The sequence below is a fragment of the Idiotropiscis lumnitzeri genome, chromosome 11, assembly GCF_059441095.1.
Source record: "Idiotropiscis lumnitzeri isolate Australia: NSW breed Sydney's pygmy pipehorse chromosome 11, RoL_Ilum_1.0, whole genome shotgun sequence".
Taxonomy (NCBI): Eukaryota; Metazoa; Chordata; class Actinopteri; order Syngnathiformes; family Syngnathidae; genus Idiotropiscis; species Idiotropiscis lumnitzeri.
The window spans coordinates 5,026,095-5,053,034 of record NC_142401.1 but is presented as its reverse complement, the minus strand read 5'-3'; the positions used below and the strand labels follow the sequence as shown (position 1 = coordinate 5,053,034).

At 39.8% G+C, this 26,940-nt stretch overlaps 1 protein-coding gene and 1 long non-coding RNA gene across 2 annotated transcripts in view; both read left to right on the top strand.

Moving 5' to 3' along the window:
• Nucleotides 1–14,033, top strand: part of slc2a9l2 (solute carrier family 2 member 9, like 2) — a 39,748-nt gene extending 25,715 nt beyond the window's left edge. Inside the window, exons 11-12 of the mRNA XM_088308737.1 lie at nt 4,634–4,761; nt 13,278–14,033. Coding sequence (XP_088164863.1) covers nt 4,634–4,761; nt 13,278–13,520 — 371 coding nt within the window. The 3' untranslated portion in view covers nt 13,521–14,033. The remainder of the gene's footprint in view (nt 1–4,633; nt 4,762–13,277) is intronic.
• A 2,420-nt stretch (nt 14,034–16,453) lies between these two features.
• On the top strand, nt 16,454–25,347 carry LOC148326936 (uncharacterized). The gene is made up of 4 exons (XR_015845870.1): nt 16,454–16,548; nt 19,179–19,233; nt 21,144–21,227; nt 24,855–25,347. It is a non-coding gene; the product is annotated as an uncharacterized LOC148326936 (long non-coding RNA).
• The last annotated feature ends 1,593 nt before the right edge of the window (nt 25,348–26,940 follow it).

The window sequence follows — 26,940 nt, the reverse complement described above, 5'->3', positions numbered from 1 at the left end:
TTTGTTCAAATCCAGCAGGAAAAATGTGGCTTCTAAATTCCCGAGCGGGGAAGCGCTTTATAATTGTAAAAACTCACAACGTACAGTAATAGAAGAAAATCACAGTCAAAGCTGCTCTGTAATTTCTTATGCGTGTGACAAATTTATACAGTCGGTCTTTGTGGAGATCCGCACTGGCTGTCTAAGTGTGTAAATTGTGTTTGCATTAACGAATCCTCATGTTTTATTCATGTGCATGAACAATAGAAAAAAGAAACACTCATTAGTACAATTTACCCTCCAAATATTTTCTATAGCTGCTCTGCCATTTCCATTTTCAAACACTTTGAGAGATTAATTGCTATGTTGTCTCGCACCCATGCTAGCTCTCCCGGAGAATTTACAGGCGCTCATAGTGAAGGTCACCTCGGAGGTGGCGCTTTAATTCCAATTCTAGAGTGACTGCAGGCTCTGTGCTCCCCACAAACACGCTCCAAAATACCGAGCCAGACATCCTTAGGCTTTTTATCACCCGATTTTAAGGGAGGCGTATTTAACACCCTTGTGGTTATTTGCTACCTGCAGCTTCAAGGCTGTTCTTTTTATTCAACAGTCCAAGCGGCCATCAGCAGGTTAACCAACCGCGTTTTTCTGTTGACCGCGATGTAAAAATGGTTTCTCATCAATCCCCGTCTTATCAAGAACATGTCAAGGCATTCGCCAGCACAGAGTCTCTTTTTGTGCCTTTTTAGTGGCTCGCGTTTATTTGACGTCCGAATGTTGCAGTTTTCCGTTTTAAAACCTCTTTTGCTTACTCGGGCAGCTCGCGGGTCGTTTTGTTGACTGCATCTGAAATCCTTGGCAAAGTAGCTGCAAGTGGAATACTGACCAGATAATTTAAATGCATCACACCCCGGAAAGAATGTGGCATCTTCCTTGCCGTCTCATGAATGAATAATTTAGAAACCAGGGTTGAGGAATTTCACCATATTGACTGTCGGACACAAAAGTCCTCATGACGTGAGATTCTAAATGCACTCGATTTAGATATTTTGCCAATCATTTAAGCATGCAGGATATTTTTAGACCTCAGCCCCAATTGTATGACCCCCCCTTCATGCTGTACACCATGCCAGATGTTTTTTTTATTTTTTTTTATTCCCTCCTCCACAATTATCTGAAGCAGACCCTATCCCGACTCTGAAAGAACCATTCTGGCGGTATCTCTGACCTTCTTTTCCACGTCCCAGTAGAGCGTCGACAAAGCTCTGAAATAATGGATGCAGGTGGAGAATTGGGCTCATGCATGCCATGTCACCTGGAGGATTAACCTGAGAGTCATTGGATGTTCTTTTATTTGTTCTCCTTTTTTTTTTTTGTAGAGACAATAAGTGTTTTCTGAAAAGTACGGGCGCAAGTGTCTAAGTTGTATTTAAACAGACTTTCAATGATAGGCGTTTGGGTTGTGGGTAATTAGAAAATGTAAATAGTAAAGTGTTAGTTAGAAGGTGTACGCACACAACCGATTTCCCCAAAACTTTATGAAATGGCATGTTAGAGAAATCAGTTGCATCCATCCATCCATTTTCCGCACCACCTAACCTGTTGGGCTTGCGGCTAAAATGGAGACTCAATCTCTTGGCAGATATAGACAAACTTCATGCAAATTCCACACAGTTGGGCCTTAGGCAAGCGTTAAATCCAGAATTTCTCAACGGCAGGCCAGATGAGCTTATCTCAACTCTGCTACGTGGCTTCCATTTGGATTTTACGTTTAATTGGCCAAATATGGGCTCAGAAAAGAGCTTTTAATTTTCAATTCAAACTAGGGGCTTGCCGTTTTTTTTTTTTTTTTAACATCCAAATTCAGCCGTGTGTTCTTGATACGATTACATATTTGCACTTCTGATGGCTTTATCACCCACTCCAAACCAGTTCTGAAGGAGTTTTAATTTCACACCTATAATCTGGCACGTTCACAATTTGAATAAAATAAAATAGACAATTTCAGGAAGCAATGATTTAGTAGGACCTAGTCGGAATGCTGATGCACGATTATAAGAGTGAGATTTGACTCTATTAAATGAGTTGTGTTAATCTCTCTGGTGATTTTTTTAATTTTTTTTATTAACAGCCTGAAGCACTTGATAACTAACAATAGGGAGCTGGCGGGGCCGGAGGAGGGGGGGGGGGTTGAAACCAGGTAAAGTGCCCCTTATCTGAATACGATACGTGTGTCATCATAAGCAGGAAATCTGTGGCAAAAGCTGGTCGGGAGCGATATGAGGTTTGCGGAGTGTTAGCTGTCGTCGAATATTTTGTGACAACCAACGACCACCATTGAGTAGAAAAAGTGCTTTTGTTTGGATGGTTCGGCTGCTAAATAGCAACAGCCTCATTTAATTCGCAATAGAGACGACGATGAGAATATTGCGCAATAGAGACGAATGTTGTTAATCATTGTTGAAATTCTGCTAATAATTTATTGATTACGATAAATACGAATCCAATGGTGGGTTGGACCACTGTTTGCCCTTCTTCATTTCACCGAAGCACTTTTGCACTATTCCATGCTTCTAGCTTAATAGGAATACTTTCCGTAAAAGCCTTTTTTTGATTGACAGCTTATCACTTCATGTCTTCCTGGCCGTTCCTTGCAAGTCTTAGACTTTAGCCTACGAGTGATCTTGAACAAAACACACGGTATAGATAGTGACTGGATGATGTAATGCATTTTATCCCGAAATTTAATACAAGAAACTATTTTTCATGTGCATTCTTACTCCACACTAAACATTTTTCTTTTCAGGCTGCAGCGTATTTAAAGATCGACTGATAAAACCGGACCCAGATAAGACACAATTTATAGTAGCGTTACCGTCTCTGTGATAGCTGGGAATAAAAATCTTTATTTGAAATGTCGGCGTCTATGACCAGTGAGATACAAATGACAGTATTTGACGTAAGAGCATTATTACATTTTGTTACACTGACTGAGAAATCGACAAAAAATGCAAAGCATTCGCCAAAGCATCTGTCATACCCAAAGCACCACTAGCAAAGGCAGTTGGCTCATGTTGAGTGCATGCTTCCGATAAAAATAATTCAGAAAGCATTCATTTCACCCCCAACAGAGGCAAACGTTTTTTAAACTGAGGGAGCAGAAACAACTTTTTGAAGAGTTCTTCAGAAGCTCAAGTGGAAGATTCTGCAGTAGTTTGGAAAATGTGATTGCTCATTTGTGACCCCAAACGGGGATAGTCGGAGACAAATGAAAGGATGAAGGGATACTGGAAGTGACGAGCTAACTGATGACTTTCTTCTAAATTGCGTTTTTTTTTTTTTTTGGGGGGGGGGGTTCTGCCAGGCTTTCAGTGGAGTAAGCTTGAGTTGTTGCTTGTTTGTAGTTTTTGCACTCATTTCAAATTCTTTCCCCAGCCCCTTCTCTCCTCTTCATCATAGATCTCATTCCCGTCGGCATTATCTTCCTCTAACGACTGAGCGGTGGACGACGCCCAACCCCAAATGCCCTTTTCGCCCTGCAGACCATCCCACTGCAAATGACTTTTTTTTTTTATATTTTCAAGCTGGTTCCAAATCAAAACTTGAATTTTCTCCATTTGCTGTCGACAATTCCTCCGCTTTCCCCCTCTGAGTCTCGGTGTCATCCTTGACATCGCGCTATGGAATCAAGTTCACGCAAATATCATCACATGGTTGACATGTTTCCATTTCCCCCAATTTTTAATCACCTTCGTTCATGCCTCCCTCCGTGTTCCGCTGCCTTCCTCGTTCGCAGCCTGGCCACTTCTCCGATCAAATATTGCAATTCCCCTCATTTCGCTCGGTCTAATAAGTCTCTCCTTAAACTGCAGCTGGTTCCGAATTCTAGTTACTCAGGTCATTACAAGAATCCATCACTTTGGCTTTACTGCCATGCAAATCCCTGCTGCTCTTTCACCCCCATCAGTCATCCTCTTCACTGCACCGCACTTGCTCGGGCTGGCCTGCCCATCACTGCACGGTGGTGAGCAGAATATTCTGTGAATGTGCTTTACTTCTCTGGAACTCACTTCTAAGTCATGCAATAATCACTCTCAAAAACAACCTTGAAACATTTGTTTGGGATTTTATACTCCACCCAGTCTTTTTTTTTTTTGCATTGATTTTACTTTGCTCATGTTGTTTAGGAGCACAGGTCCTTTGTGTGTTCTGGAAGGTTCTTCCAAATGAAATGATGTTGATGATTGTTATTATGGCTTTCACTTCAAGTGTTCAGGTCAAGCAAATGACTTGAAGATTATTCCTCCTTTACCTTGACAAAGTTTTACCTTTAATCAAAAACTGGAAGCGAATAAAAGTTTGCAAGTGAGTCACTCAGCAGTCTGGATGATTAAAAAAAAATTATAATAATCAGGCGAAGCAGGTCCGCTAACACTGTTTAACAAATTCTGCAGCACATTTAAAATGGATCCCCAGTGGACTCTGTTAGTTTTGTTAATGGGATGCAGATCTTTTCCCCCCCCCTTGTTTACATTCAGCAGCAATTAAGCCAAGTCGAAGAGAACCGAAATGACTTGTTACTTTCCCTTTTACCGCTTGTGGTCTCACAGCAACAGTTGATAACCGTTGACATTCTTCTCTTCTTTGATAGGAGGCATCCCATTTGTCCTCACCGGGGAACTCTTTGAGCAATCCTACCGGCCTGCCGCGTTCATGATTGCGGGGATTGTGAACTGGCTGTCCAACTTTGCGGTTGGTCTCTTGTTTCCTTTTATACAGGTAAGACCATTCCCGGTGAAAATAGGTTCCTCGCGCTACTATAATAATAATAATAACTAATAACTCGGAAACTGTCCGAATAAATAGTACAACCTTCTACTTTCATCTCTCAAACTTAAAGTCTTTCATTTGTTTGGCAAAATGTGCATAGATTTATTCTGCCACTAGGTGGGATCCGCTTTTCATGTTGGATGTTGACGATGCAGTTCCAGTATATTTTGCTTTTCGAATTGAGAGTAAAAGAAAAGAAGATGAAGCAACTTGTTGATGCCGACCCATTTTGTTTATTGAAACTCGTCCCTATTTTCCACAAATACCATACTTTCCAGGCCGTAATGCGCACCCGCATATTAGCCGCAGTAACTTTAAAAAAAAAAGAAGATATTCTAGCCGCAGTTTTCTTTGTTGAAAAAAAATTGTTTAGTGCATGTACAGAACAATTTTGTGCTGCAAATGCACATAAAGGTACCTAAACAGATTGTTAAAACAGTGCCTTTTAACACGGCAACAACTTTGCTAATTAAAACAGAACAGACCCAAGAGAAAAAAAAAAATTGTGATTTATTTAGCGTATTTTCTGAACTGTAGAGCGCCCCCTACCGGTGAAAGAAAAATCCACAGAAAAGCCGCATCGTTGTATTAGCCGCAAAAATTTTTGTTCCCGTTTTTTATTCAAAACGTAATAATCAAATTAGATCTAAATATGAGACTCTAGATCAACATGTGTTATTCATATGTGAAGCTTTGTTGAAGTTAAACATTCCCGAGAAATCCATTTTACAGTCAAAGTTTGATCTGGAAAGTTCAACTTAAAAGGCAACGAGGCAGCACGCTGAAAAGCCATAACCATATTTAAAGTACGATAGGGTGCTGAAAAGAAACGTGTTGAGCCTCTCCCCCCTGATGAGTGTAATTAAAGTTTCATTAACAAAAGGATGGATAATACAAAATGTACCGGCAGCTTTGTAAACATGCTGGGATCAGATTGATTTTATTAGCCTTTTTTTTTTTTCGTAGAAATAGCAGAACTAACCTGACATAAGTGAAAAACACAAAGCGCGGAGAGACTGCATGTAATTAAAGAAGTTTATTGCTCGCTTTGCGCTGGTGACAGGAAGGTACAATTTGAGATAGCACTCCATCTCTTCACTTGTCGTCACAGCCATGTGTCATTGATTTATTGTAAACAGTCTGTGTCATTACTCACAAGTGTGACAAAACAATTTTGATGTATTTTTTTTTTTACATCGTCGAAGTATGTCTTTAGTCTCAGAAAAAAATCTCTGTTCTTCCAGTGCCCTAATCTCTCACTAATCTTATAATAGCATCAAAAATTCTACGCACAATTCAAATGAATACAAATGAATTATTTAGAATATGAATGCCGTGAATTGTTCATTCTCCGCTTGACTATTACGAATGACAATTTTTAATTCAGTTTCACTGGCCACACCTGGTCTTAATGACCACCACGTTTGTTGAATCCCGAAATCTCTGAACTAGTATGTTCAAGACCAAGTCAAGTAAGATTAAAAATCAAGAACAAAAAATTTTGAAAACACAGTGATGGAAGTCAGCTTGCCATTATCAGCCTGGAAAATTATGGCAAAGCCAGCCCAATGTTCGGCCACCAAGTCATGCCTTAAGCGACATTTATATATATATATGTGTGTGTGTGTGTGTGTGTTTTCCATCTCATGTATGGTGTAAACAGAGATTAAATCTACCACGCTTCATAATCTCTCAGCCGACACAATTCAGTAGCCCGCTCGATTAGCAGGCAACGCGCTACTTGTGCTGCTGTGACATCATTTGAAACCTGCAGCTGAAAATGATTTTGCCCATCATGTCGCTGACCTTATTGATAAATTATTCAGTTTCATTCTACAAACACAATATCAATGAGATAAAAAAAAAAAAACATATATGACGGCAGCAGCACAAGATCACAAACAAGAAATTAATGACTTAATGAATTAATAATTAAAAGGAATGAGGACCAGACGTTAACGTCAAGCAAAGATGACTTGGAAGAAGTGGCCGAGTCTCTTCGAATATGCTCACGAAGCCATTGAGGAAAAAAAAAATGGAGTTTGTCGAGTTTGCTGGAGAGCAGTGCCTCCTTGATCTATCTAACATGAGAAGGAGGTTGAGGAGGTTTCAACTTAAGGCGTGCGTATGAGTCATCTCTCCAACTAGGTGGAAACGACAACGACTGTCTTCAAGGGTTTTCGAATCAACCGCATGCAAGGAGTTGCCAAACAAAGCCAGAATAGGTTCCGGCGAGAAACGCGCCAGTTTTTATGTTGCGCTGTCTCCGAATATGCAAAGGAGAGTCCCTGGAGTTTCCCAGTTACAAACGAGCATATAAAGGACCACTCACAAAACACACAACACAGCTCCGCAGCGTAAATGTGCCTCGATATATGACTTAACAAATGTGTTCATAAACCATTTGATATTTCTCTATTTTTACTTTTGTTCCTAAAGTCACACAGAGTCTTCTACCAAAGTAGAATCTCTTAAAATTCACACAGGTTATATACGTGCTGTCCCACTCTTCAACCGCTTTTCGTAGTTGCTAGGCAACAAGAGCGACGTGCCACAGGTTGCCAGACATATTTACGTATTTCATCAGGTTAAGTTTACCCGGTCTTCTCCGACAGCTCACTTCAACCTTTTAGGTGGCTCACTTCAGGTAGACGATAGCAAGATACACTGCACATATTTTATTCAACATTCCAGTCTCCACAATTGAACAACACACGACGAAGCAGGCCTGCTGAGTTAAATTAATTACATTAAACGTGTGAATGCTTAATGGGCCTCCACTTTTATATCAAAATTTTGATCGTTTTCTCATATATATATATATATATATATATATATATATATATATATATTTAAAATATTCAACATTCATCATTCCTTCCTTTCTCTCTGTTTGCCTGTCCCCGTGGCTGCTCGCTGTTTTGCAACCGCATCACAGTGTGAGTTTCTTTGTTGTGCCAGTCGAGGATTGCAAAATATTCCATATCCTCTCCTCGAAACCCTTCCTAGTCAACAGAGACTCTTGGTCTGCACTTGTTGTTGAACTTTGTCTACTGGCCTCTTTTTCTCTGGAACAATCACGTCGGACATTAAAAAGTCATTAGCGATGACTGCTGTGGTCTGGTGGACTGTTTGTTTTCAACGCTTTGTCGTGACTGATAAAATATATTTTGCTGGTTGTCTGGAGGACTAACGGTGTTTAAAAAAGCGGTCTGACATGCTGCAATTCTGCTTTCACGCGTTCACACTGGATTGCTGGTTGCATGTACAGTATGTGCTTGTCGCTGTCAATATTTCGTCCTGGTAAAGAATTGCTTTTTTTGTGTGTGGTGTGACATGTCACAACCCCTTTTACTTACTCACAATATTGTGCACACATGATCCACCTTTTTCTTTTCTCCATTCTGAATTGTTATTTCTCCTGCAACCAATCTGTCTTTACTTTTACTCTTTTGGGTAGTGTGCAGTGGAAACATTAGCTCCAATATTCATTTCATCTCATAATGTTTAGTTTTAATCATGCTTATATAACAATAAAGGTCCAAGAAGAAAACAAGCACAATTTTGACGTGAATAAATCAGCATAAAAGCATAAGGAATGAAGCTGCTTTGGTAACAGAACACATTTTAATGATGTGATAAGAAAGGAAATCATATTCAGCAGCCTTCACAGATCACGAACCAGATAAACATCAAATGATGTGGTAGGATCTGTGTGCGTTTTCTTTTTGGTTTTCTTTTTCCCTACACCATGAAAGTGCTGTACTACCATACCTTAATGATAAAGAATTGGACATGTACATTTATGCAAAAAAAAAAAGTACATGCACCCTTGATCCAACGGCAGATTTTTGTGATAGAGCGAAAATAAAAACGGACAGATAAATAATTCCTGAACATTTTCCACTATTAATGTGACCTACTACCTGTCCAACTCAACTGAAATAACAATTTCATCATTTAAGGGGGAAAAAAAAGTTATGAATGAACAATAACCTGCTTTCAAAAGAATCTCAAATTCATACATTGTTACAGCGCTAATCGTTATGGCACATCTTAATGTGGAAATTCTTGCCGGCAAAAATGCTCCAGATCTGACAGATTGCAAGGGTGGGCATCTCCCAGTAGATGTCAGATGGAACTGTCCATAATTCCCTCCACCTTGACGAAGGTCCCGATTAAAGCTGAAAAGAAAACTAAATCGCAGCCCCAAAGCATGACGCTGGGTACAGCTGGTCTCAGAAGTTTACACCCCCTGGCAGAAAATAATAAGATGGAGCTGATTTCAAAGTCGAGTTCTTAACGCCTTTATTGCCCTCTGTAGCATCTGTCTGCTTGTAATGACCACTCCCGACCGAATCTTTACTTTTCCCTGCTGAAGGGTCGACTTGGTCTCGTTTGAACATTTCTAAAGTTCAACTAGTTTTTCTCACGCGTCCGTTGACAGTTCTTTGGTTCAGTATCCAACGAAGTAAGTGCAACCCTTGTGGAAAAATGTACATTGCTCTCTCCAAAGCTTAAAAACATGAACACACGGACGCATACAATCAGGGCGGAAATTTGTTCCTCCTTCCACCACGTCGATTTTAAATAGAGAGGTGTCGCTTCGATTGGCGGCGAATGAAGTCGGTTGTGTTCACGCCCACAATGGCGCAAAATGCATTTTAACCACGCTGAGCTGTGAGCGTCTCTGAAAATACCAAAACTAAGTCTCGCTTGCCACGATGCATGTTTACACCGTGCCTCATGCCGGTTTTGCACTTCTAATGCCATTGTGTGAAAAAATTTTTTTTTGTTTCATGCTCAGTTTGACAGTTCAACTTGAACTGGGAGTGGTGTTTTTTGTGGAATTGTTCATTAAATCCCGAGCTGCTGCTTGTTGTGAAATGGGTTGTTGCCACCGTGTAGCGCTTGCAAATCAAAGCCAAAAACCGGGCGAAGAAAAGCTCATATCTTGATGAACCGGTCACGTCGTATCTCAAGGCACCGCTATACATCGTTACTGTATGTGAAAATAAGACGAGCTTCTTCTTGATGTGTTCCTGCTGTCTTTAAAGTGAATTGACTTTCTGAGAAATAACAACGCAAATCATTAAAGCTTCTCTTTTATTTTCAGTCCGAGTGAAAGTCGTGCCAAATCAATGCCACATCTTATAAGCCTTTGTTCTCCGTTGCAACCCTCAGATGAACCGAAAATGTACAACCTAAATTCAGTCGCAGCGCCGTGTCATCTTTTGACTTGTAAACCAAGCGCCAAAACAACACTATTCATTAAGTCCAGTGAATTAATTCTTGCTTCCCACTTCATCTGTATTTCAACAAACATTTCCTCCGCTAATTTTGCTGCAGCATTTGCCTCCATGTGAGCCTAAAGCACTTAACCATTCACAATGCATCTTGCTTCATTTGTCAGCAGTACACTTGAGAGTTCGCTGGCAGACTGACTTGCGCGAGGTCCTGATGGCATAACTGTGATCACACCGCAGTTGGCAGGCCATGTGTTACACCTTTGCATCACAAGCTCGCAGCCAACGCGCTTTCATGTCCCGATAGGAGGGAGACAGAGGAGAGAGATGTAACGTGATGATAACAACGCGGACGGGTGACGTCATCAAGCGCAGGAAAAGGGATGCGGTGGAGATGAGTGCGCAATTTGATAGATGAAACCTCCGCACGGCAAAAATGATGCGATGCCTTTAGAAAATTGCATTAAGGGGCAAGCGTGAAAGAAAACAGGACCAAGGTGAGCAATCGCTTCAGGCGTGAAAGTCATTTTGGGCCAAACAGTTTGTCAAATTTTGCTTTGTCAGACATACAGATCACATCAGAAACCAAATGGCACCTCTGATGTGACCCCAAGCGACTTGCTGCATCGCCATATTTTTGTCACCTCCATAAAAGTTATGCGTTGAACTCTACATCCCCGTTGCTGCTTGAACATAAACCGAAAAAAGGGATTCATTCATAACAAATCGCGCCTGCGAATAGCTTTGAATCCTCATATTTCTGTTTGTATCCGGAGCTTTGGCACTATATGTCATTTATTTTTATCCCAAAGTGGAATCACTGCACTTATGATATCAAAATTTTTATTTGATTTTTTTTTTTCACCTTCTCTAGCTGATGCTCAAACTACATTTAGGAAGAATTCCCTTTGCCAGGTAGTGAAATCTCAGATAACATAAAAAAAATATTTCATTTTAATTCAATTGAATATATGTGCATCCAAAATTTTGCTTTGAATGAAGACTTTTGGTTTGGCATTCCAGATACATAAATCTGGACAAGTTAAATATTTTTGACAGTTATCCACGTCAAATCACAACCTCTCAATAGCCATTCTTATATTTCTTAAAGTAGCTCTTTGTCTTGGGATAAGAATTTAGTACGTTGTATAGATGAACAGTCACATTGACATTTACGCAAGTCAACTAAGTGGACCTCCACTATCAATAATTGCAAACATTGCACTGTAAATTCCAGAAATTTACAACATAGGTGGATTAAATGTTATCCAATGACTTTGGCTGTCCACTTAACAAGCCTTTCTTTTTTTATAGAGGACATAAAGAGCAAACAAAATCTGCCGCCATATTTGAACACACACGCTTGCACGTTACAGAGACCAATAAGACAACATCCCAGTGCTCATGCTCTCGTGCTACGAAAATAACTTTTCTCACTTGGGACCAGCAGGATATGCTAACATCACTATTATTACAAAGCTGCCAGATGTGAGTGTCAGCAGCTTGCAGGTAAATTAAAAAAAAAAAAAGTTCTCACTTCATAATATTCCAATTTCTACCATGAACCATAAATCGCATCTTCTTTAATTCGAAAATAGTTTTGACATTTTTATGTGCGTCAAAGAGCTTTGCTGTAATTCACCAATTTGTCCACTAGGTGAAGCAACTACGGCACTGTACTGGAATTCATGCAAAAATCCAGAGGTTGACTCGTTTTTATTTGCACCACTATATCGAGTCAGACCACAAAAATAAAATTGTCATCATCATTTTAAAACATAGTGTGGTTTGATGAACAAAAGATCACATTTCTGTTTGTGTTTTGAACAAACGTAAAGTAATAAATTTTGCCAATGGGAATGTGACGATGAGCAACTTCCTTTCATGTTCATGCACCGATATCATCGCGAAATGATCCATCAGGACGCATTGTGCTCATCTATGGCGATGCACGTCTCGTTTTTAATACGTTTTGATTAGAAGCATATCTCCAGTTTAATTTGCAGCTCACGGGAAAAACTCAATTAAATGATGTAATCACAATGAAAATGCGACGCAAGTGTGATTAGTGTTTTGTGTGATTAGCCATCATACTCATTATCTGTAACAATATTTGTCGACATGTCTCTAATGGTTGTATTGCATAAACTATGATGCAATTATCAGGCTCTGCGCATGTGATAGAAACATAATAATCCATAAAACCCCAAAACATCCCAGTGCGGACATTTGCGATGATGCCGCCGTCATCTGTTGGCCGCTTCATTCTTGTCCTTCAGTCGGCAAATCTATAAAAGCCCCTCTCACATGCATATAATCCCCTGCAGTGACAGCGTACACCTCACCCACAGATTATGACTAAGTGCTGCCCCAGAAACCAAATAGTTTGACTGCACACAAAATAAAAAATGTTTGCGTTTGTCTCGGTGTTCTCACTTGTATTCTGTCAGGTTTTTCTTCTTGTTCCGTCCCACGTGCACGTGCCGTGCTAGACAGTTGTGTCGCACTCTCCCCTTGTGCTCGGCAATCCCATTTGGGGTCTTTGTGTGGATTCCACACACAGTTGGGCCTGCTCCAGCACCAGCCCAGATGAGCCGACACCGCAGTCCGAGTGGGGGCAAGGTTGTCCTGTTTGAAGATGGCCCAGAACAGCTGGGACAGAACGGCCGCATTTATTTTTTTTTTAATTCATCTAACTTTGCAGATGAGCATTACATCATAGGAGCCACATGAAAAGTGGGTCAGGCCCTTTTGCACGTTTTTTTTTTTTTTTTAGTGCTCTTATGAAATTCACTCAACATGGGGAAAGTGTGTCAGGGACGAACAGCCGCAGTGATATAACCGCTCAAAGAGTGAGTAGTTCTTCATGGCTTATTTTGGACTCGCCGTTACTGAGTGCAGGTGTGTGCATAGTGCTGCAATTATGTTGTGCCCTTCACACTCGCGCTCAGGGTCAGACCGGCACACATGAGCAAGCCTTTTTAATCATAAATTCTCGCAGCGGGTAATCAGTCAGGGCAGAGTTGGGTATGTCTAAAAGGTGAGCTTTCGTTTTGTGTTTGTCACAAGCCTGAAATATGTTGGAATGTGTGTGTGTGTGTCAGGCTTGTTATGTAATTAGATCTCTTATTTTTTTCTTGCCGTGATTTCAACCTGTCACTTAATTGATTAATCTGCAATGGGAAAACATGTGTGATGTTTTTTGTTTTTTTTTGTTAGGAGGCCCTGGGGGCATTTGCCTTTTTGGTGTTTGTGGGGTTCTGCGTGGTGGCGGCAATCTACCTCTTTATCATCCTACCTGAAACCAAAAATAAAACCTTCATGGACATTAGCCAGAGTTTCGCCAAGATCAACAAAGTGCCGGTGTCTTCCACGAGCCATGAAATGAAACTCGTCGTCAGTCCTGAGCACGATAACAATGAAAAAGTCCAAAATGGCTTCAAGATGGAGAGTTCTTTTTGAGTCTGCACTGATTGTCTTCAGATTCACAAAAACATTGCCGGGTTTTTTTATATATAGATTTATCTTGTGATGATGAAATGTTTCATGCTAAATTATAAATGTTTAATTTGTTTTATACAACTTTTCAGAGCTTTGTCTACGCATTGCTAAACGATAGTATTTTTAACGCTACAATGCAATTCCGATTAACTATGAATTTCAAAATGCACTTTTATACCAGAACAATTAAATAAAATTGTAGAATTTGTAAAACAATGCATGTTTTATTATTAATTTATTATTTTATTATTATTATATTTATTTATTTTCCCTTTACATTCCTACACACACACAAAAAAAAAGAGGTTTAGTATCCATCCATTTTCTTCTATTAACTTTATATGCGATTTTAGGGAATATGGAGAAAGTTGTTTCAGCCTGTAAACTACCATGCTGCCTAATTTTCAAACGTGAACATTGTTCTTGTTTCTGACTTCTCAGCGAATAAAATAGCGGATTCTTGGTCCAACTCCATATTGTTTCTCAATATGTTAAAACAAGAGCTGTGAAATAAAATTTTCCACATTAAAGCACTTCATGATCCTGAACGATATGTGGGGGGGGGAATCAAGTCGGTGGTGGTTCATAGTTTCCAAAGGTAATTAATGACATTTTAGTATGAAATTTATATTTTTGGTTCAGGGGCCTCTGGTGTTATCCAACTGTGTCCTAAAACTTGAGTTGCCCGTCATCTGGTTTGTGATGGTGGTGGAACTACTGTGAATTTTCACAGAAAGATGCTGGCAGATGCAGCTGAAAAAAATAAATAAAAATGAAAATAAGAAAAACCCGAAAGGCAATTTCGCTACCTGGTGTATGCTGATCGAGGAAGTGATCTGGACGAAAGCAGACAAGCATGGAAGAGGGAAGCGGATACAATTCGCCCCCCGGCAGGTTGGGATGTCTGTATTTAGAAACTTACTAGCTGAGGTTAAAACACATATTGAAATGGTACTTGTTTTGTTTGTTAATAATTATAAAATAATTTTTTAAAAAATCCTGCTCTTACGTTTTAGTTCAGTCATTCCCATTCCTCTTGTTTTATTGCTAATTATTCCCATTATTTTGCTCGCCCAATTTTTATTTTGCCAAACAAATAAATTCCTTTTCCTTTCTTTCTTGCCTGGAGTTGTGCTTTACTTGCTCGTACCACAAAAGACACCCTGTAACAATTTTACTGCCGCTGCCCAGTCAATAAAAACCTTCAGAAATTACAGCGTAGCCAGCCTGACACTTTGTGTCAACCATCACATAAATGTGACGATTACTTTTGCTGGCAAGCAAACATGCTTTGAGCGTGTTATTGACCTTCAAGGTGTACAATTATCAGGGATGATTGGACTTTGCAGAGGCAGCCGTCATCCGTCAGTTCACGCCGCCACGTCACCTATTAATCCCTGATAACTTGTCGGGCATTAAATCTGACAATGATTTGGCAACAGAACTGCACATGAAGTCGCAGAATTCATCGACGGTAGTTGCTGAAATGACACAAATTATTTATAAATCTGGAAATTTGGGAGTGGAAAAAGTATGGATTTTTTAAATCTGAAATGTATAGTTCAGTATAGCCCAAAACTCCGGTCCACACTCTGGCTGTCAAGTAGGACTTTTTATAATAATAATGGTAATTATAATAATAATAATAAGGGTCATCACTGGGCCACGAAAACTGAAGTGGTGAAAAACAACTACAGCAATTGAGTGCTCCCTTTTTTTCTTATGTTTTTAAACAATTATCCATAAATATGTGTCATGTATTAAAAAGCAAATGTCTGATTTCACTTTATAGGGTCGTAAAGCCGAAAAAAAAATCTAATTTTCCTTGAAAAATACAAATGTGTCACAGCAAAATAAACTATAAAATGACCAGCAGTATGGCTATACTTACTGTAAGTCGTTTTTAAACTGACATACACCGACAAGTATGAGATCTGATCCTTACGTGAAAACTACTCTGAACAAAAAAAAAAAAAGTCTAAAGGTATTCCGGAAGCATTTTGCACTCTTGTTCCTTCTGTATTGATCAGTTTAGACATCCGCAGGAACAGTTTGAGTCAGGAAATGCGTCTGTGGCTTTTGATCCTTGTGCTGATTTCCAGAGTTGTTTACTCCAAGAGCGTTGAAGACAGCAAGAGGAAGATGGCAGACTTGCTTCAATGACTTTTCCCCTCTGATTCATTTCTTACGTTTATATTCAATGACAGGCCTTTCGACATTGCAAGTGTTCAAGTTGGTGGTCTCCAAACGAACCCGTCTGTCTCCACCAGGTCAGCAACTTTGGATGCAAATTCGCAACTCAATGGAATGAATCTGCATGTGTCAATTACCAGCGCTATACTTTACAAACCTCGGGCGAATTTTTCTTCTTCAGAGATGAGATTGACCTCTTAAGGTTTGAGAAATGTCAGCGATGTGCCACCTCTCACCGCTGCATTTGTGGAGGTTGTCACTCTAATGAGCCATTCCTGCTGGTGGACATGCTGATGGGGGAAGACCTCATCGACATGGACTGGTGCGGCTTGTATATTGTTTATTTATTTTTTATTTTTTTCAAAAAGAGTTGCTGCGGGTTATAAATAGTTGTGCCTTATAGTCTGGAAAAGGTGGCTAATGTGGCATCTCACTGAGTGTTGGCTGTCAGGTTTCGGTCAAGGTTGCAAAGATGTCTGCCAAACTTTCGCAAATAGTTTTAACGGTCACAGTTCAACAACATTAAGGCCCTGCCACACAGTTCTGTTAACTAACCTTTCGGATAGGACGTAGGATAGGTCGCTACCGCTCGCCACATCCAATATGGCTGCGATATTGACGTACTAATCCGTAGTAACTCATGGCGGTGTCTTATATCTGTGTACTGTAAATGTCTGTGGTACTAATTGCCAGCCGGTGCTGCTGTGGGTGCCGTTCAAGACTACTAACTTCGTGCGGCATCGCTGTGAATAGAGTACAGTAGATAGTCTCATCAAAAATATGGAGCAAAAGTCATGTAAGTACTCACTATGGGGTATTAATAATTGGCGGCACCGGGTCTGCTAATACTGACCATGTAAAACAATTAAGTTAATGTGGGAAATGTGTTCAACCTATAAAACGTCCACCAATTCCACAGCTCTAATAACGACATTGTGGAGGTGAAAAATATCAATCCATGCTAATGTCTTTGGGGGTCACTTGTATGTCAGCGTCGTCTGATTACTGCCGCTTTCGGGCTCATTAGCACAGCTACATTTTGTAATGAGCTTGTAAACAGCAATATCAATCCATCCATTCAGAGTGGGAAGAATTTACGAGATAGTTATGTGAAAACAAGAAAAGGCGCCAATTGGACGAGTGGTGATCCAGGAGGAACAAAGAATACACATTTTCTTCTTTTCCTTAGCAGTAATAAACTATGTCTAAGTACAAATCCACCCCTGCATTGAAAAGCTACGCATTCTTAAAAAGAGTTACTTGAGGATCATTGCCATAATTGCTTCATAAAAGTATTATCGCTTCTAAAACTCAATCTTTATTCACCACATTGTTTTGAAGTCATTGTTTTACTCATAAATTGTTTATTTGTATCTTTACACATTTCGACTAGCACTACACTATACAAATCAATTAATTAGTAGATTTTTTTTTTTAGCCTTGCGAGACATGTCAAATGTTATTAAATATCCTGTGGGCCGCTGAAAAATGGATGGCGGGCCGCAAATGACCCCCAGACCGTAGTTTGGACACGACTGCTTTAGCCTGTCTTAAAATCCTCTAAAGTTCCTGTTGCACTTGTTTGCGTCTTTCATCCCTCTCCCTGATGCTGCTTTCTTTCTTCTTTTTTTTTTTTGGGAGATCGGGGACCTTTTTAATGTTTCGAGGAAAGCAGAAGCATAGCCCTCAACAAAAAGCACATCCCTGGAGAAAGTCTTTGTAGCCATTGAAACAGTCGATCTTTTTTGGTCTTTGTAGACCTCACCATACTTTCATGTCATGTACTTTGATGGTCATAATAACTGTGGATGTCATTGAGGGTTTAAAAACAAAATATTGTTTTTTGGTTCAAGGCCGACAACCTCTACAGTCATTTTTTGTGCGTAGTCATAAGACTAATTAAGTCCATCCGTTCATTCATTCCTTCACACTACTCACCGATGTAGTTCAATTTCACACTCCATTATGTTTAGCAGTGCTTTTGCAACATCTGCGGGAAATAACTTTAGTTGCGCAGTCCTTCAGCAGCCCTAAAAAGTTGCATTTAATAAAAGAAAAAGGTGAGGTCAATCGCTAATCGTGGCACGAGTTTACCGTGACAAAAAATTCATACATACTTCGAGATCTGTTTGTTGATGGAACTGAACAAGAAGACACTTTTTTTTTTAAAAACAATGTTTTTTTTTTGCTTTTTCACATATATATCTGACAACAACAATAATAATAAACAGAAAAAAATACACAAAACAGGCAAAAACACACTTTAGAGAGAACTAGGCCCGCAAATGTGCCATCTGTCAAAATGATTACAAAAAGTGAACATCTGGCTTGAGTGTCTTAATTGCGAAAATGATGTCTGATGATGATGAAGTTGATCCAACATTATCATTTATCATAAAGTATATTAAGATTGCACATTTATTCCGGTCCTGTGTGCTACTTCGCATCCAACAATGCTGCGCGACAATGCAAACGCCTCCTCACACTACGACCACGGAGAAGTGAAAGAAAATGGACGGATGGACAAAAATGCACTCCAGAGACGCAAGCAATCTATTAGAATACAAACAATTAAAATGTCACATGTCCATAATATTTAATAGGATAATCATATTGAAAATTGTTCCTTTAAAAAAAAAAAAGATGACTCATGATTCTCATCCCAATCTTGTCATCATTTCTTTATAGCTCATGATGCAACGTTTGACCTTTTTCTGAAGTCAATACACATCCTCCCAGCTGTACGTTGCATGTGCCCTGGGAGATTCTTGACAATTCAATCATTAGACATTGATTAATTCATTTTGAAAGTTTCCGACTCTGCATTCCCTCAAGATTAGCTCGCCATTTTGCTACTACGACACTCAACAACACGTCACAGCAGTCAAACGGAAAGGATGTTGTCAAAGAAACATTGCAGTTTTTTTTTTTTAAATGTATCATAAATGTCACATGAAAGTTCCTCACCTAATAGAAGTAGATAATATAATCATAACAGTGACGGATTATATTGCGACTGTCATTAGAATTTAATTCACCAACCCAGTGGTTGCGCAGACTCTCAGTAATAGACAAACTCTCGCATTGGTAAATTGGGTCATGGTGGATGGCTCGTGTTCAAGCGCACATAATACCGTCAATTGAATTGTCACACTTGGTAATAACCAGCTTCAGTTTCATTGTTTAATTCGTTTTTGCAACGCTGCATGTGGCCGTGTGGAAAAGAGATTGTCAGCTTCACAAGACGAGGGCTTGAAACGCCTTTAAATTGCACGTTTGAGTTCTTGGCGTTGAATTTATGAAAGAGTCCACTTGACTTTGGCATGAAACGTATCATTTGGAAATTCTTGCCTGTTTATACTTCAAAATCTGCATTTTCAAGGGTGTCATTTGTGTGTGTTTTTTTTTTTTTAACTTTTGGTGCAGTGCTTGCAACACATCTGAATGCCGTCAGCGTGCAGAGGCCTCTTCCTGGAGCAAGGTATTAAGCGAAGAGGATTGTTCTTGGATTCAAGGATTTGCTGAATGTTTTTGATGAAATTGTGACAAAGAAAACCGCCGAAGATTTGAGACGCAACAATGACATTGAACTTGATCCCTCACTATAAGCTGCAATAACTTTACAACGCTTTGCTTTTGAATATTAAAAATGTTGCGATTGTGCGTTAGTAGAGAACACCAAAAACTCCGGTTTTCTCAGCTCGAGTCGTACCTCTTCGAGCATGTCTGCAGGCGTGCAACGGAAAAAGGCTCAACAAGGTGTTTTTGTTTTCTTTTTTTTTTTTTTATTTCTCTTTGATGAATTATAACGAGTATGAAAAAAGCGTCTCAACGCGCCGACAAGAAACACACAAAGCGCCGCCATTAATAACACTTATGTGTGGCGCTCAGTTTCTTTCACTCTGTTGACACTGTTTTGACGGCTCCGTGATGAAGCTGTCTCCCCAAAATGAGCCCTGCGTTAATACAGTCGCCATAATACAGCTGACATTTTATTTTGTAATATTGCATGCAGACTTTTAAGTTCGCCGTCACAGCATCAAATCTTGAATCTAAAAGAGGATTGTCATCAAATATTACTCACTATACAATCATTCCTTTATCTCCATAATATTTTGTCACATTTATTTATTGATTTATTTATTCATTCATTTTATTTTATTTTATTTATTTTATTTTTATTTATTTTATTGATATTTTTATTTATTTATTTATTTTAATGTACCGATGATGAGTTTGGGCACTTTCGGCCACGACATGCGTTCAGTGCATTGCCTCTACTGGTCTGCTCTCTTAATCGAATGCTAATAAATGACTCGATCACGCTTCACCTTGCGCTTTCAAGGTCCGGAGAAATTACCATACCGTTTATTATTATTCCTCAATAGGTTTCTCATCACTTGGCAAATATCCTCTTCCAGTCACACACCCGCAGCCTCTAATTGCTCAAGCCTCGGGTCAGGCTGCCAGTCACCATTTTGAAGTGTGCGGGATTAATGTCTGACCTTGATTTAATAATTGCTCCAATAGCCTTTTTAAACAATTTGTCATTTTGGTTGCGTATCAAAATGAGAAGACCTGCACTTGAATTTAAAATATGTTAGAATGTTCATGATAACATGGACCGTATAATTATTTACATGATAATGGGTTCAGCATTTATTAACACAAAAGAAAATTCTCTTCAATAGCCATTCATATTGTAATTATGGCCTTGTGTCACATGCTGCAGGGATTTGGTGTGTGGACGGGGGTTGATCCCGAGTAATTACAGAGAGAGCCTCCAGTCACATGGTGCTGAAGCAGGCCAGTAATGTTCATCAGATACAAATAGAGGTCTCAAAAATCACATCTTGGTTTTCATTTAAAAGCTCCATTTGTCGATTGCCTTTTGAAGCAGACTGAGGGAGAGGAAAAAAAAAAAAAAAAGAAGTGGACTGGCACACAAATGCATCATCGCTGTCAAAGACTTCCGTGCAAGTGAACATCAGTCTATTTGTGGAGCGGCAAGGAAAAATGTGGCCCACTTCCACATTAACCTTCTGTTTTGTAGCTTGGCATAATCAGCCGCGATACAGATGGTGCACTGGGCACACTGTCATTTGAAAGTTTTGCAAGAGATGAGCTGCAAACAGAAGCAGGCTGTGACCTACATGCACTTGTCTCACTCGGAATTAACAGATGTTGGAGGTACAAGCGTCCATTTAGTTAGCATCAGCAAAAAAAATGCCTTTTTTTTTTTTTTTTTTTTGCAAAATGTCATCAAGGTGAAAAAAGAGCTGGTCAAAATGAAACCCACAACTTTTTCAGGAGTGACCTATGAACACCTCTGTACTGTGATGTGCAAACCAGTCCCCATTCCCAAACTAGAATAACCCCGATGTGTTGCAGGTGTCGTCAATGTGCAAGGATCAGTGCAGCACTCAGTAAAAGCGTCTTTATGGATCATGGACCCAGGAACGCATACTGCATACGGCAAGTACTTTTCATGATGCTGGAGAACAAGTTGCCTAGTGAAAGACATTCGCAGTCAGACTTAATTCTGTCCTTGCGGCACCTACAAAGCTTTAATGAGAAGTGTCTCCCGTCTTCACCTTTGAAGAAATGCTGACGCAAGCAGCCATGCTTGCATCCTTCCCGGGGTTGTTTTAACACAAGAGTGTGTTTATTAACTCATTCATTACCGGCTGAGTAAAAAAACTGATCTTTGACGTCTTTAGCCGTCAATGGCAGTCAATGAGTTAAAAGCTGGCAAAGGTAAAATGGGAGTGGCGATTGCAATCAAATTGAATCAGAGATGGCAGCCGAGCAAACTATAGTCAAATAAGAGCGTAAATGGTTGCTCGTCGACGATGAAGTGGCGACCAGTCCGAGGTGTATCATTGCACAATCAACTCGCCCATGACCTTTAGTAGAGCTGCATCTTGAGTTGAAATAATCACAAGGTGTATATTCTGTCGTAGGGAAAAAAAAAAAAAAAAAGATTTTCGCCTCTGACAAAGGTCAATGCAATGAATAAATAATTATAAGTCAGCTGTGTGAGGGCAACATCAGGGAAAACCTGACAGCGGGAAGACATCCTTGCTTGCTTATACATTTGATAAATTATTAAATTGCGGAAAGGTGTAAAATGTCATCAGTTTGCAAAACGACAGAGCAGTCATCGATATCGCAAACCCACATTAAACAATTATTCTTCAACAAGCAAAATAATAGTGTAGCCAAAATTGAATAATATCTCTTAACGCTCTCTGACTTCAAATACAAAAATAATATAAAAGAGAAAATGATCCCCACGTGAGTATGAAAACTCGCCAAATACACCATCAAGGTCAACAGCAACGTGCATTGGCATTATATTTGCTACAATAGCTTAGATTTCATGTAGTCCAATGTAAAATGGCGGATAAAAGTTAAACGGGTCTTTGCTTGCTTTTATTTTAGTTAAAATTGTGTTAAAACATGTTACTTGTCCATCGATGGGAATAAATATTTCAGACGTCATCCACTGATGCTGCAACAATATCTGAGCTTTTAGGGTTTTACTTCCCTCAAGTGTTAATTCAATTCAGGGAAATTGCATATGCAGCTTCTGTGCAATAAAGATAATTACATTAACAAAGTGTTAAACGACGGGGACATTAATTCACATTTTAAGCATGCAGATAACTCCAACGCGTAACAGATGAATTCCCAGATGGAGTCCAAAATACCAGCCGAAAATAAATGGTAATTAATCATACAAGCAAAATTTCAAGTCAATAATGTTGTGAACGACTGCATGATAAAAACGAAAATGCAGCTCAACTCCAATTGAAACGTGTGCCCTTGATGATGTGAATCCCACGCAAAGGAGCCGGAATGTGAAGGTAACGTCTTGTCGTCTGAATTAAAAAGCCGGCTGTGTTCTGCGCGTCTGTCAGCGGGCAGTTTGAGATCACAGCTTGAACTTGGTGGCACCTTATTCTGGGAGCAACTCCATCTCCACCTTGTTAAAAGTGAAATGGAGAAATAATATGCGGGTTCAGTGCAAAAAAAAAAAAAGGTGTTTCTAGTTTCGGGCTCATTTTCATACAAGTCATTAGCGAGAGAGATTTCAGCTGCATTCCATTTGCTTTCATGTCTATTTAGTGAACTTCATCGGTGTATATAACGTGTGTTTTAACAATTGTTTTGCTCATAATGTTGGCTCTTTGATATTTATTGCATCCTTCTATGGTGGCATAAAAGTAAAAAAAATGGCCACCAAAAATAATACCGGACGTTTTAATTAGATTTTCGGGATATATTTCTGACAATTTTTTTGATGGAGTTCCAAAAATGTGAATTCACGTTAGACATTTTTGAGGAAGTTTTGCCCAAACTCGTTGAAGGAAAAAGGAGACGAGCAGGTCTATATCCATCCATCCATTTTCTGTAGCGTTTCTCCTCACAAGGATCGTGGGGGGTGCAGGAGCCTGTCCCTATCCCTATCGGGTTCAGTTAAAAGATATAAATGAGGCAGATCAGTTGAAGGGACTACTGATCCTTTTTGGGGGTTAATTTGGCTAGGAGATTTTCTGCAACATATTGCCACCAAGGGCCTGCTGATCAAAATGAGCCGTTTCCATAATTCTAAATACTTTTTTGTATTTTTATTCTTTTTTTCACTTAAGGGATTACGGACTGACAAGCAAGCCACGGGTTTACATTGTGGCCACTAAAGCGATTTGTATTAGATGTTTAAATGAAATTCGCCCCGTCGTTGGTTAACTCAAAGTTGTTGTTAATGTTGCCCAAAAGTGAAAGTAGGACAGCTTTTGAGTGATGTCCATTGTGTTCCGGCAATAATGGAGCGTGCGGTCATTCGGCTTGCGCACAGTTAGAGAGCGACTCACTTGTATTTTATGACTGTTCTGGGCCGCTTGAATAGTACTTGTGTTGTTTGGGAGCTGGCTGAGACAAAATTATTCACATTATGACTCAAGCCATTTTGTGATATTGTATTTCAGAACACATTTATTAATGTAGCTAAATTGTAAATGATGTAACCAAAGCTTGTTCTCAGCTTGCCTTTCGTGCTGCTTTAAACAGATGTCTTGGAAATTGGAGCCAGACAACCGAGGATGTACATACTGTACCTTGTGCGCAACCCAGATCAATGTAGGATCAAGTGTTTGTAAGTGATGAATCCTTTGGGGGAACAATGTGAATGACACAGTACTGTGGAGCCAAGCGGCTGATCAACTGATGATTTTTCTTTTCTTTCTTTGAAGTGCAATACAACAAGAACACCTGCACAATTTCATATACATAACTAGTCAAAGTGACTTACAATCAGTGGTGGGCGGTCAAGGCCTTCTATGCTGGCCTAAGATAATCAAGAAAAAAATGATCATATTCTTCACATTGATGTTATCCTAGTGTTGTATTTTGAGGTGAGAGATTTTATCCAATCAGAATTCCGCTAGTTTGTGTTGCTAGGCAGATTTCACAATACCAGTAGCGCGCACTATTCGTCCGAGGCCTTTAGATATAATCGTGCGGGCATCTCTTCTGTCAAAGTCAATGGGCTTTCAGAGTTGATAGACAGTTGCGTTGGCCAATCAGATCACGGGTTGATGACAGTGAGCCTTCTCGCTGGCCTCACACTGAAGGCAATGAACGTGTCTTGCTATGCGGAATCAACACACCTGGTAGTTGTAACTGGCGACCGTTCGAAAATCTAAAATATAGTCTTGCTTTTTTAAACCACAATGGCCGAAGGAGGGAAAAGTGTGCATTTAATTGCAGATACACTTGCGAGGCCATTTTCAAGACGGACCTTTAAAGAGAATCTAGGTTGTCCATCACTCACTCAGTAGTGTGTAAGTTCTGCATATTATTTCTCCAGCCGTGGAGTCATAAATGATGGTATTATGAGGGGGATTTATTCAAGTCGGACTTCACTGAAGTGAAGAAATGCACGGCCCGCCATCGCTTACAATGAATGTTCTTTTTCAATCATCAAGGGCTGAAAATTGCATCTGTCGTCAGGAACAAATCATTAAAAAAATCCACCAAAATGACATAAGTGTTTTTTTTATACATTTTATTTATTTACTTATTTTCCATTTATTGCAGGTACAGCTTCCAAATGGAGCGTTGTCTTGAAAATTCCACCCGGCCGCACCATCCAACGTAGCATGTCATTCATCAGTGAACACACCTGCTGTTAATTAGCATGCACGTCATGCAAATGGTTGTCTTTTGAAAATTAGTTATGAGTGGCCAAAATACACAACTGCAAAGCCTTTGGAGGATCAGTTATCAAGACGTTTAAATTACTTTCCGCTTATCAGTAGCTTCTTAACAGCTGGTCTCTTTATACGGAGCATTTGCTTGACAGAAATTGTGATTTACATGGCTGTTTGGCTATCGGAGTCACGCACAGTTATATTAACAGAATCTCGCTTTAGTTTTTTTTTTACCGCATGCAGAAAAACTGTTACTTGCTCGATGAAGTGAAAGAGCAACTTTATACAAAATAGCTTTCCTACTCCTCAGGCAGAAGGAAAAGTTCGGGTGTGTAACCCTTTCACTGAGGAAAGCTGAAACACATATCCCCTCTGGGTACCATGTCCGTGTGTGTGTGTTTGAGACGAGCCGCTAGCGGGAGATTATGAAAAGGCTTTACCCTCCGCTCACAAATGGAATCAACACACTAACTAGCCTGTTGCATTCCAAGAAGCTGCCAGTTTGTTGAATTACTCTGAGAGAGAAAAATTATCAGAGTGAATAATTGTCTGCCCACTTTAGTTTCCAGTAAATACAGCAAAGAGGCCTCAATTTTTTTCCCCCCACACATGATCGCAGGATGGGTCTCGTTTGGGAGGAAAGTGCCCTAGAAGTATCAGATGCAGCACTCCGTGTGTGTGTGTGTGGGTGGGGGGGTTTCCATGTGTGACATCGCTGACAGATTATAAAGCATGGATTTAGGCCATGGTTTTTCTGGGTTTATACCTTAAAGCCACCTGTCTATCTACACGCAGACCTCTTTTGTGGTATACTGTCGACCCAATCTGATCATTTAAAGCATTAACAAGAAAATCAGTTAAATTGTCATGAGAGTATTGACAGGAGTGTCTGACTCGTTTTTGTCGTGGGCTACGTGGTAGCACGGGAAAAGCCACAGGCTGTATTTAAACCTAAGACCTCGGAATTGTGAGGCGGATGTGCTAACCAGTCGGCCGCTGTGCTGCCTGTTTGATATTGTATATTTCCTCTGTATTTATTACAGCTTCTTTTGAATCGTAATTCTAGAAGCCACGTTATATAATGCTGATGAAATATGCAGCACAATGCGCTAGCAAGGCAGATAAGAAGAGTCGCGAGAAATAAATACAATTAGAATCCACATATGCAAACACACCGACACGGACTTTCACACACAATGCGATGGAACTTGACTCGCTGCAAGTTGACAGTTTTGTTTTGTTCTGAGAAGTGCTAAAGACAGCTAATATGGCACAATATTTGCAAAATATGCACATTTGTTTTAAGTAAATCAAACGGAGTTAATTGAGTTAAAATATTTAACTGAGTTAAATTTTTGGGGATTAATTACCCGAGTTAATGCTTTAATTTTGACAGCCCAAATATATATATATATATATATATATAAATTTTGGGGGCGCTATCATTCTCTTTAAAATTGAGCTAGATATGTCTGTGCGCCACAGTGAAGGGGGAACAATTGACACTCATTTGCAATGCAGATTTCGACTGTAGGATCGGTTTACATGAATGGGGGAAAAAAAGATGCACGGATTAGCATTTTAAAAAGTCATGAAAATGGTCTGCTGGCTGCTCTACTTGACTTTGCATAGAATCCTGTCGCCTGTGGTTGTCGCTTGCTGTACTAGCTGGATGTCAACTCAATCAGCTGCACTGAGCACTGGTCAAGATATTATAAAAAAAAATACCAATAATGTAAAATATAGGGTAGGATTCAGCAACAGGTGGATTTTTTTTTTCTGAAACGTCATAGCTATGAATTCCAACGCATGGTAAAGTCCGTATTAGACGCCAGGAGCCAATGGAACAACGCCGACGGCGCCTCACGTGCGCCGGGCTTTAGGGACACATGAAGCCATCTCTGATTATAATTTGCTGTTGGCCACTGTAATTAACAAGACGTCTGCAATATTCCGCCTCAGGTTTGATTCTC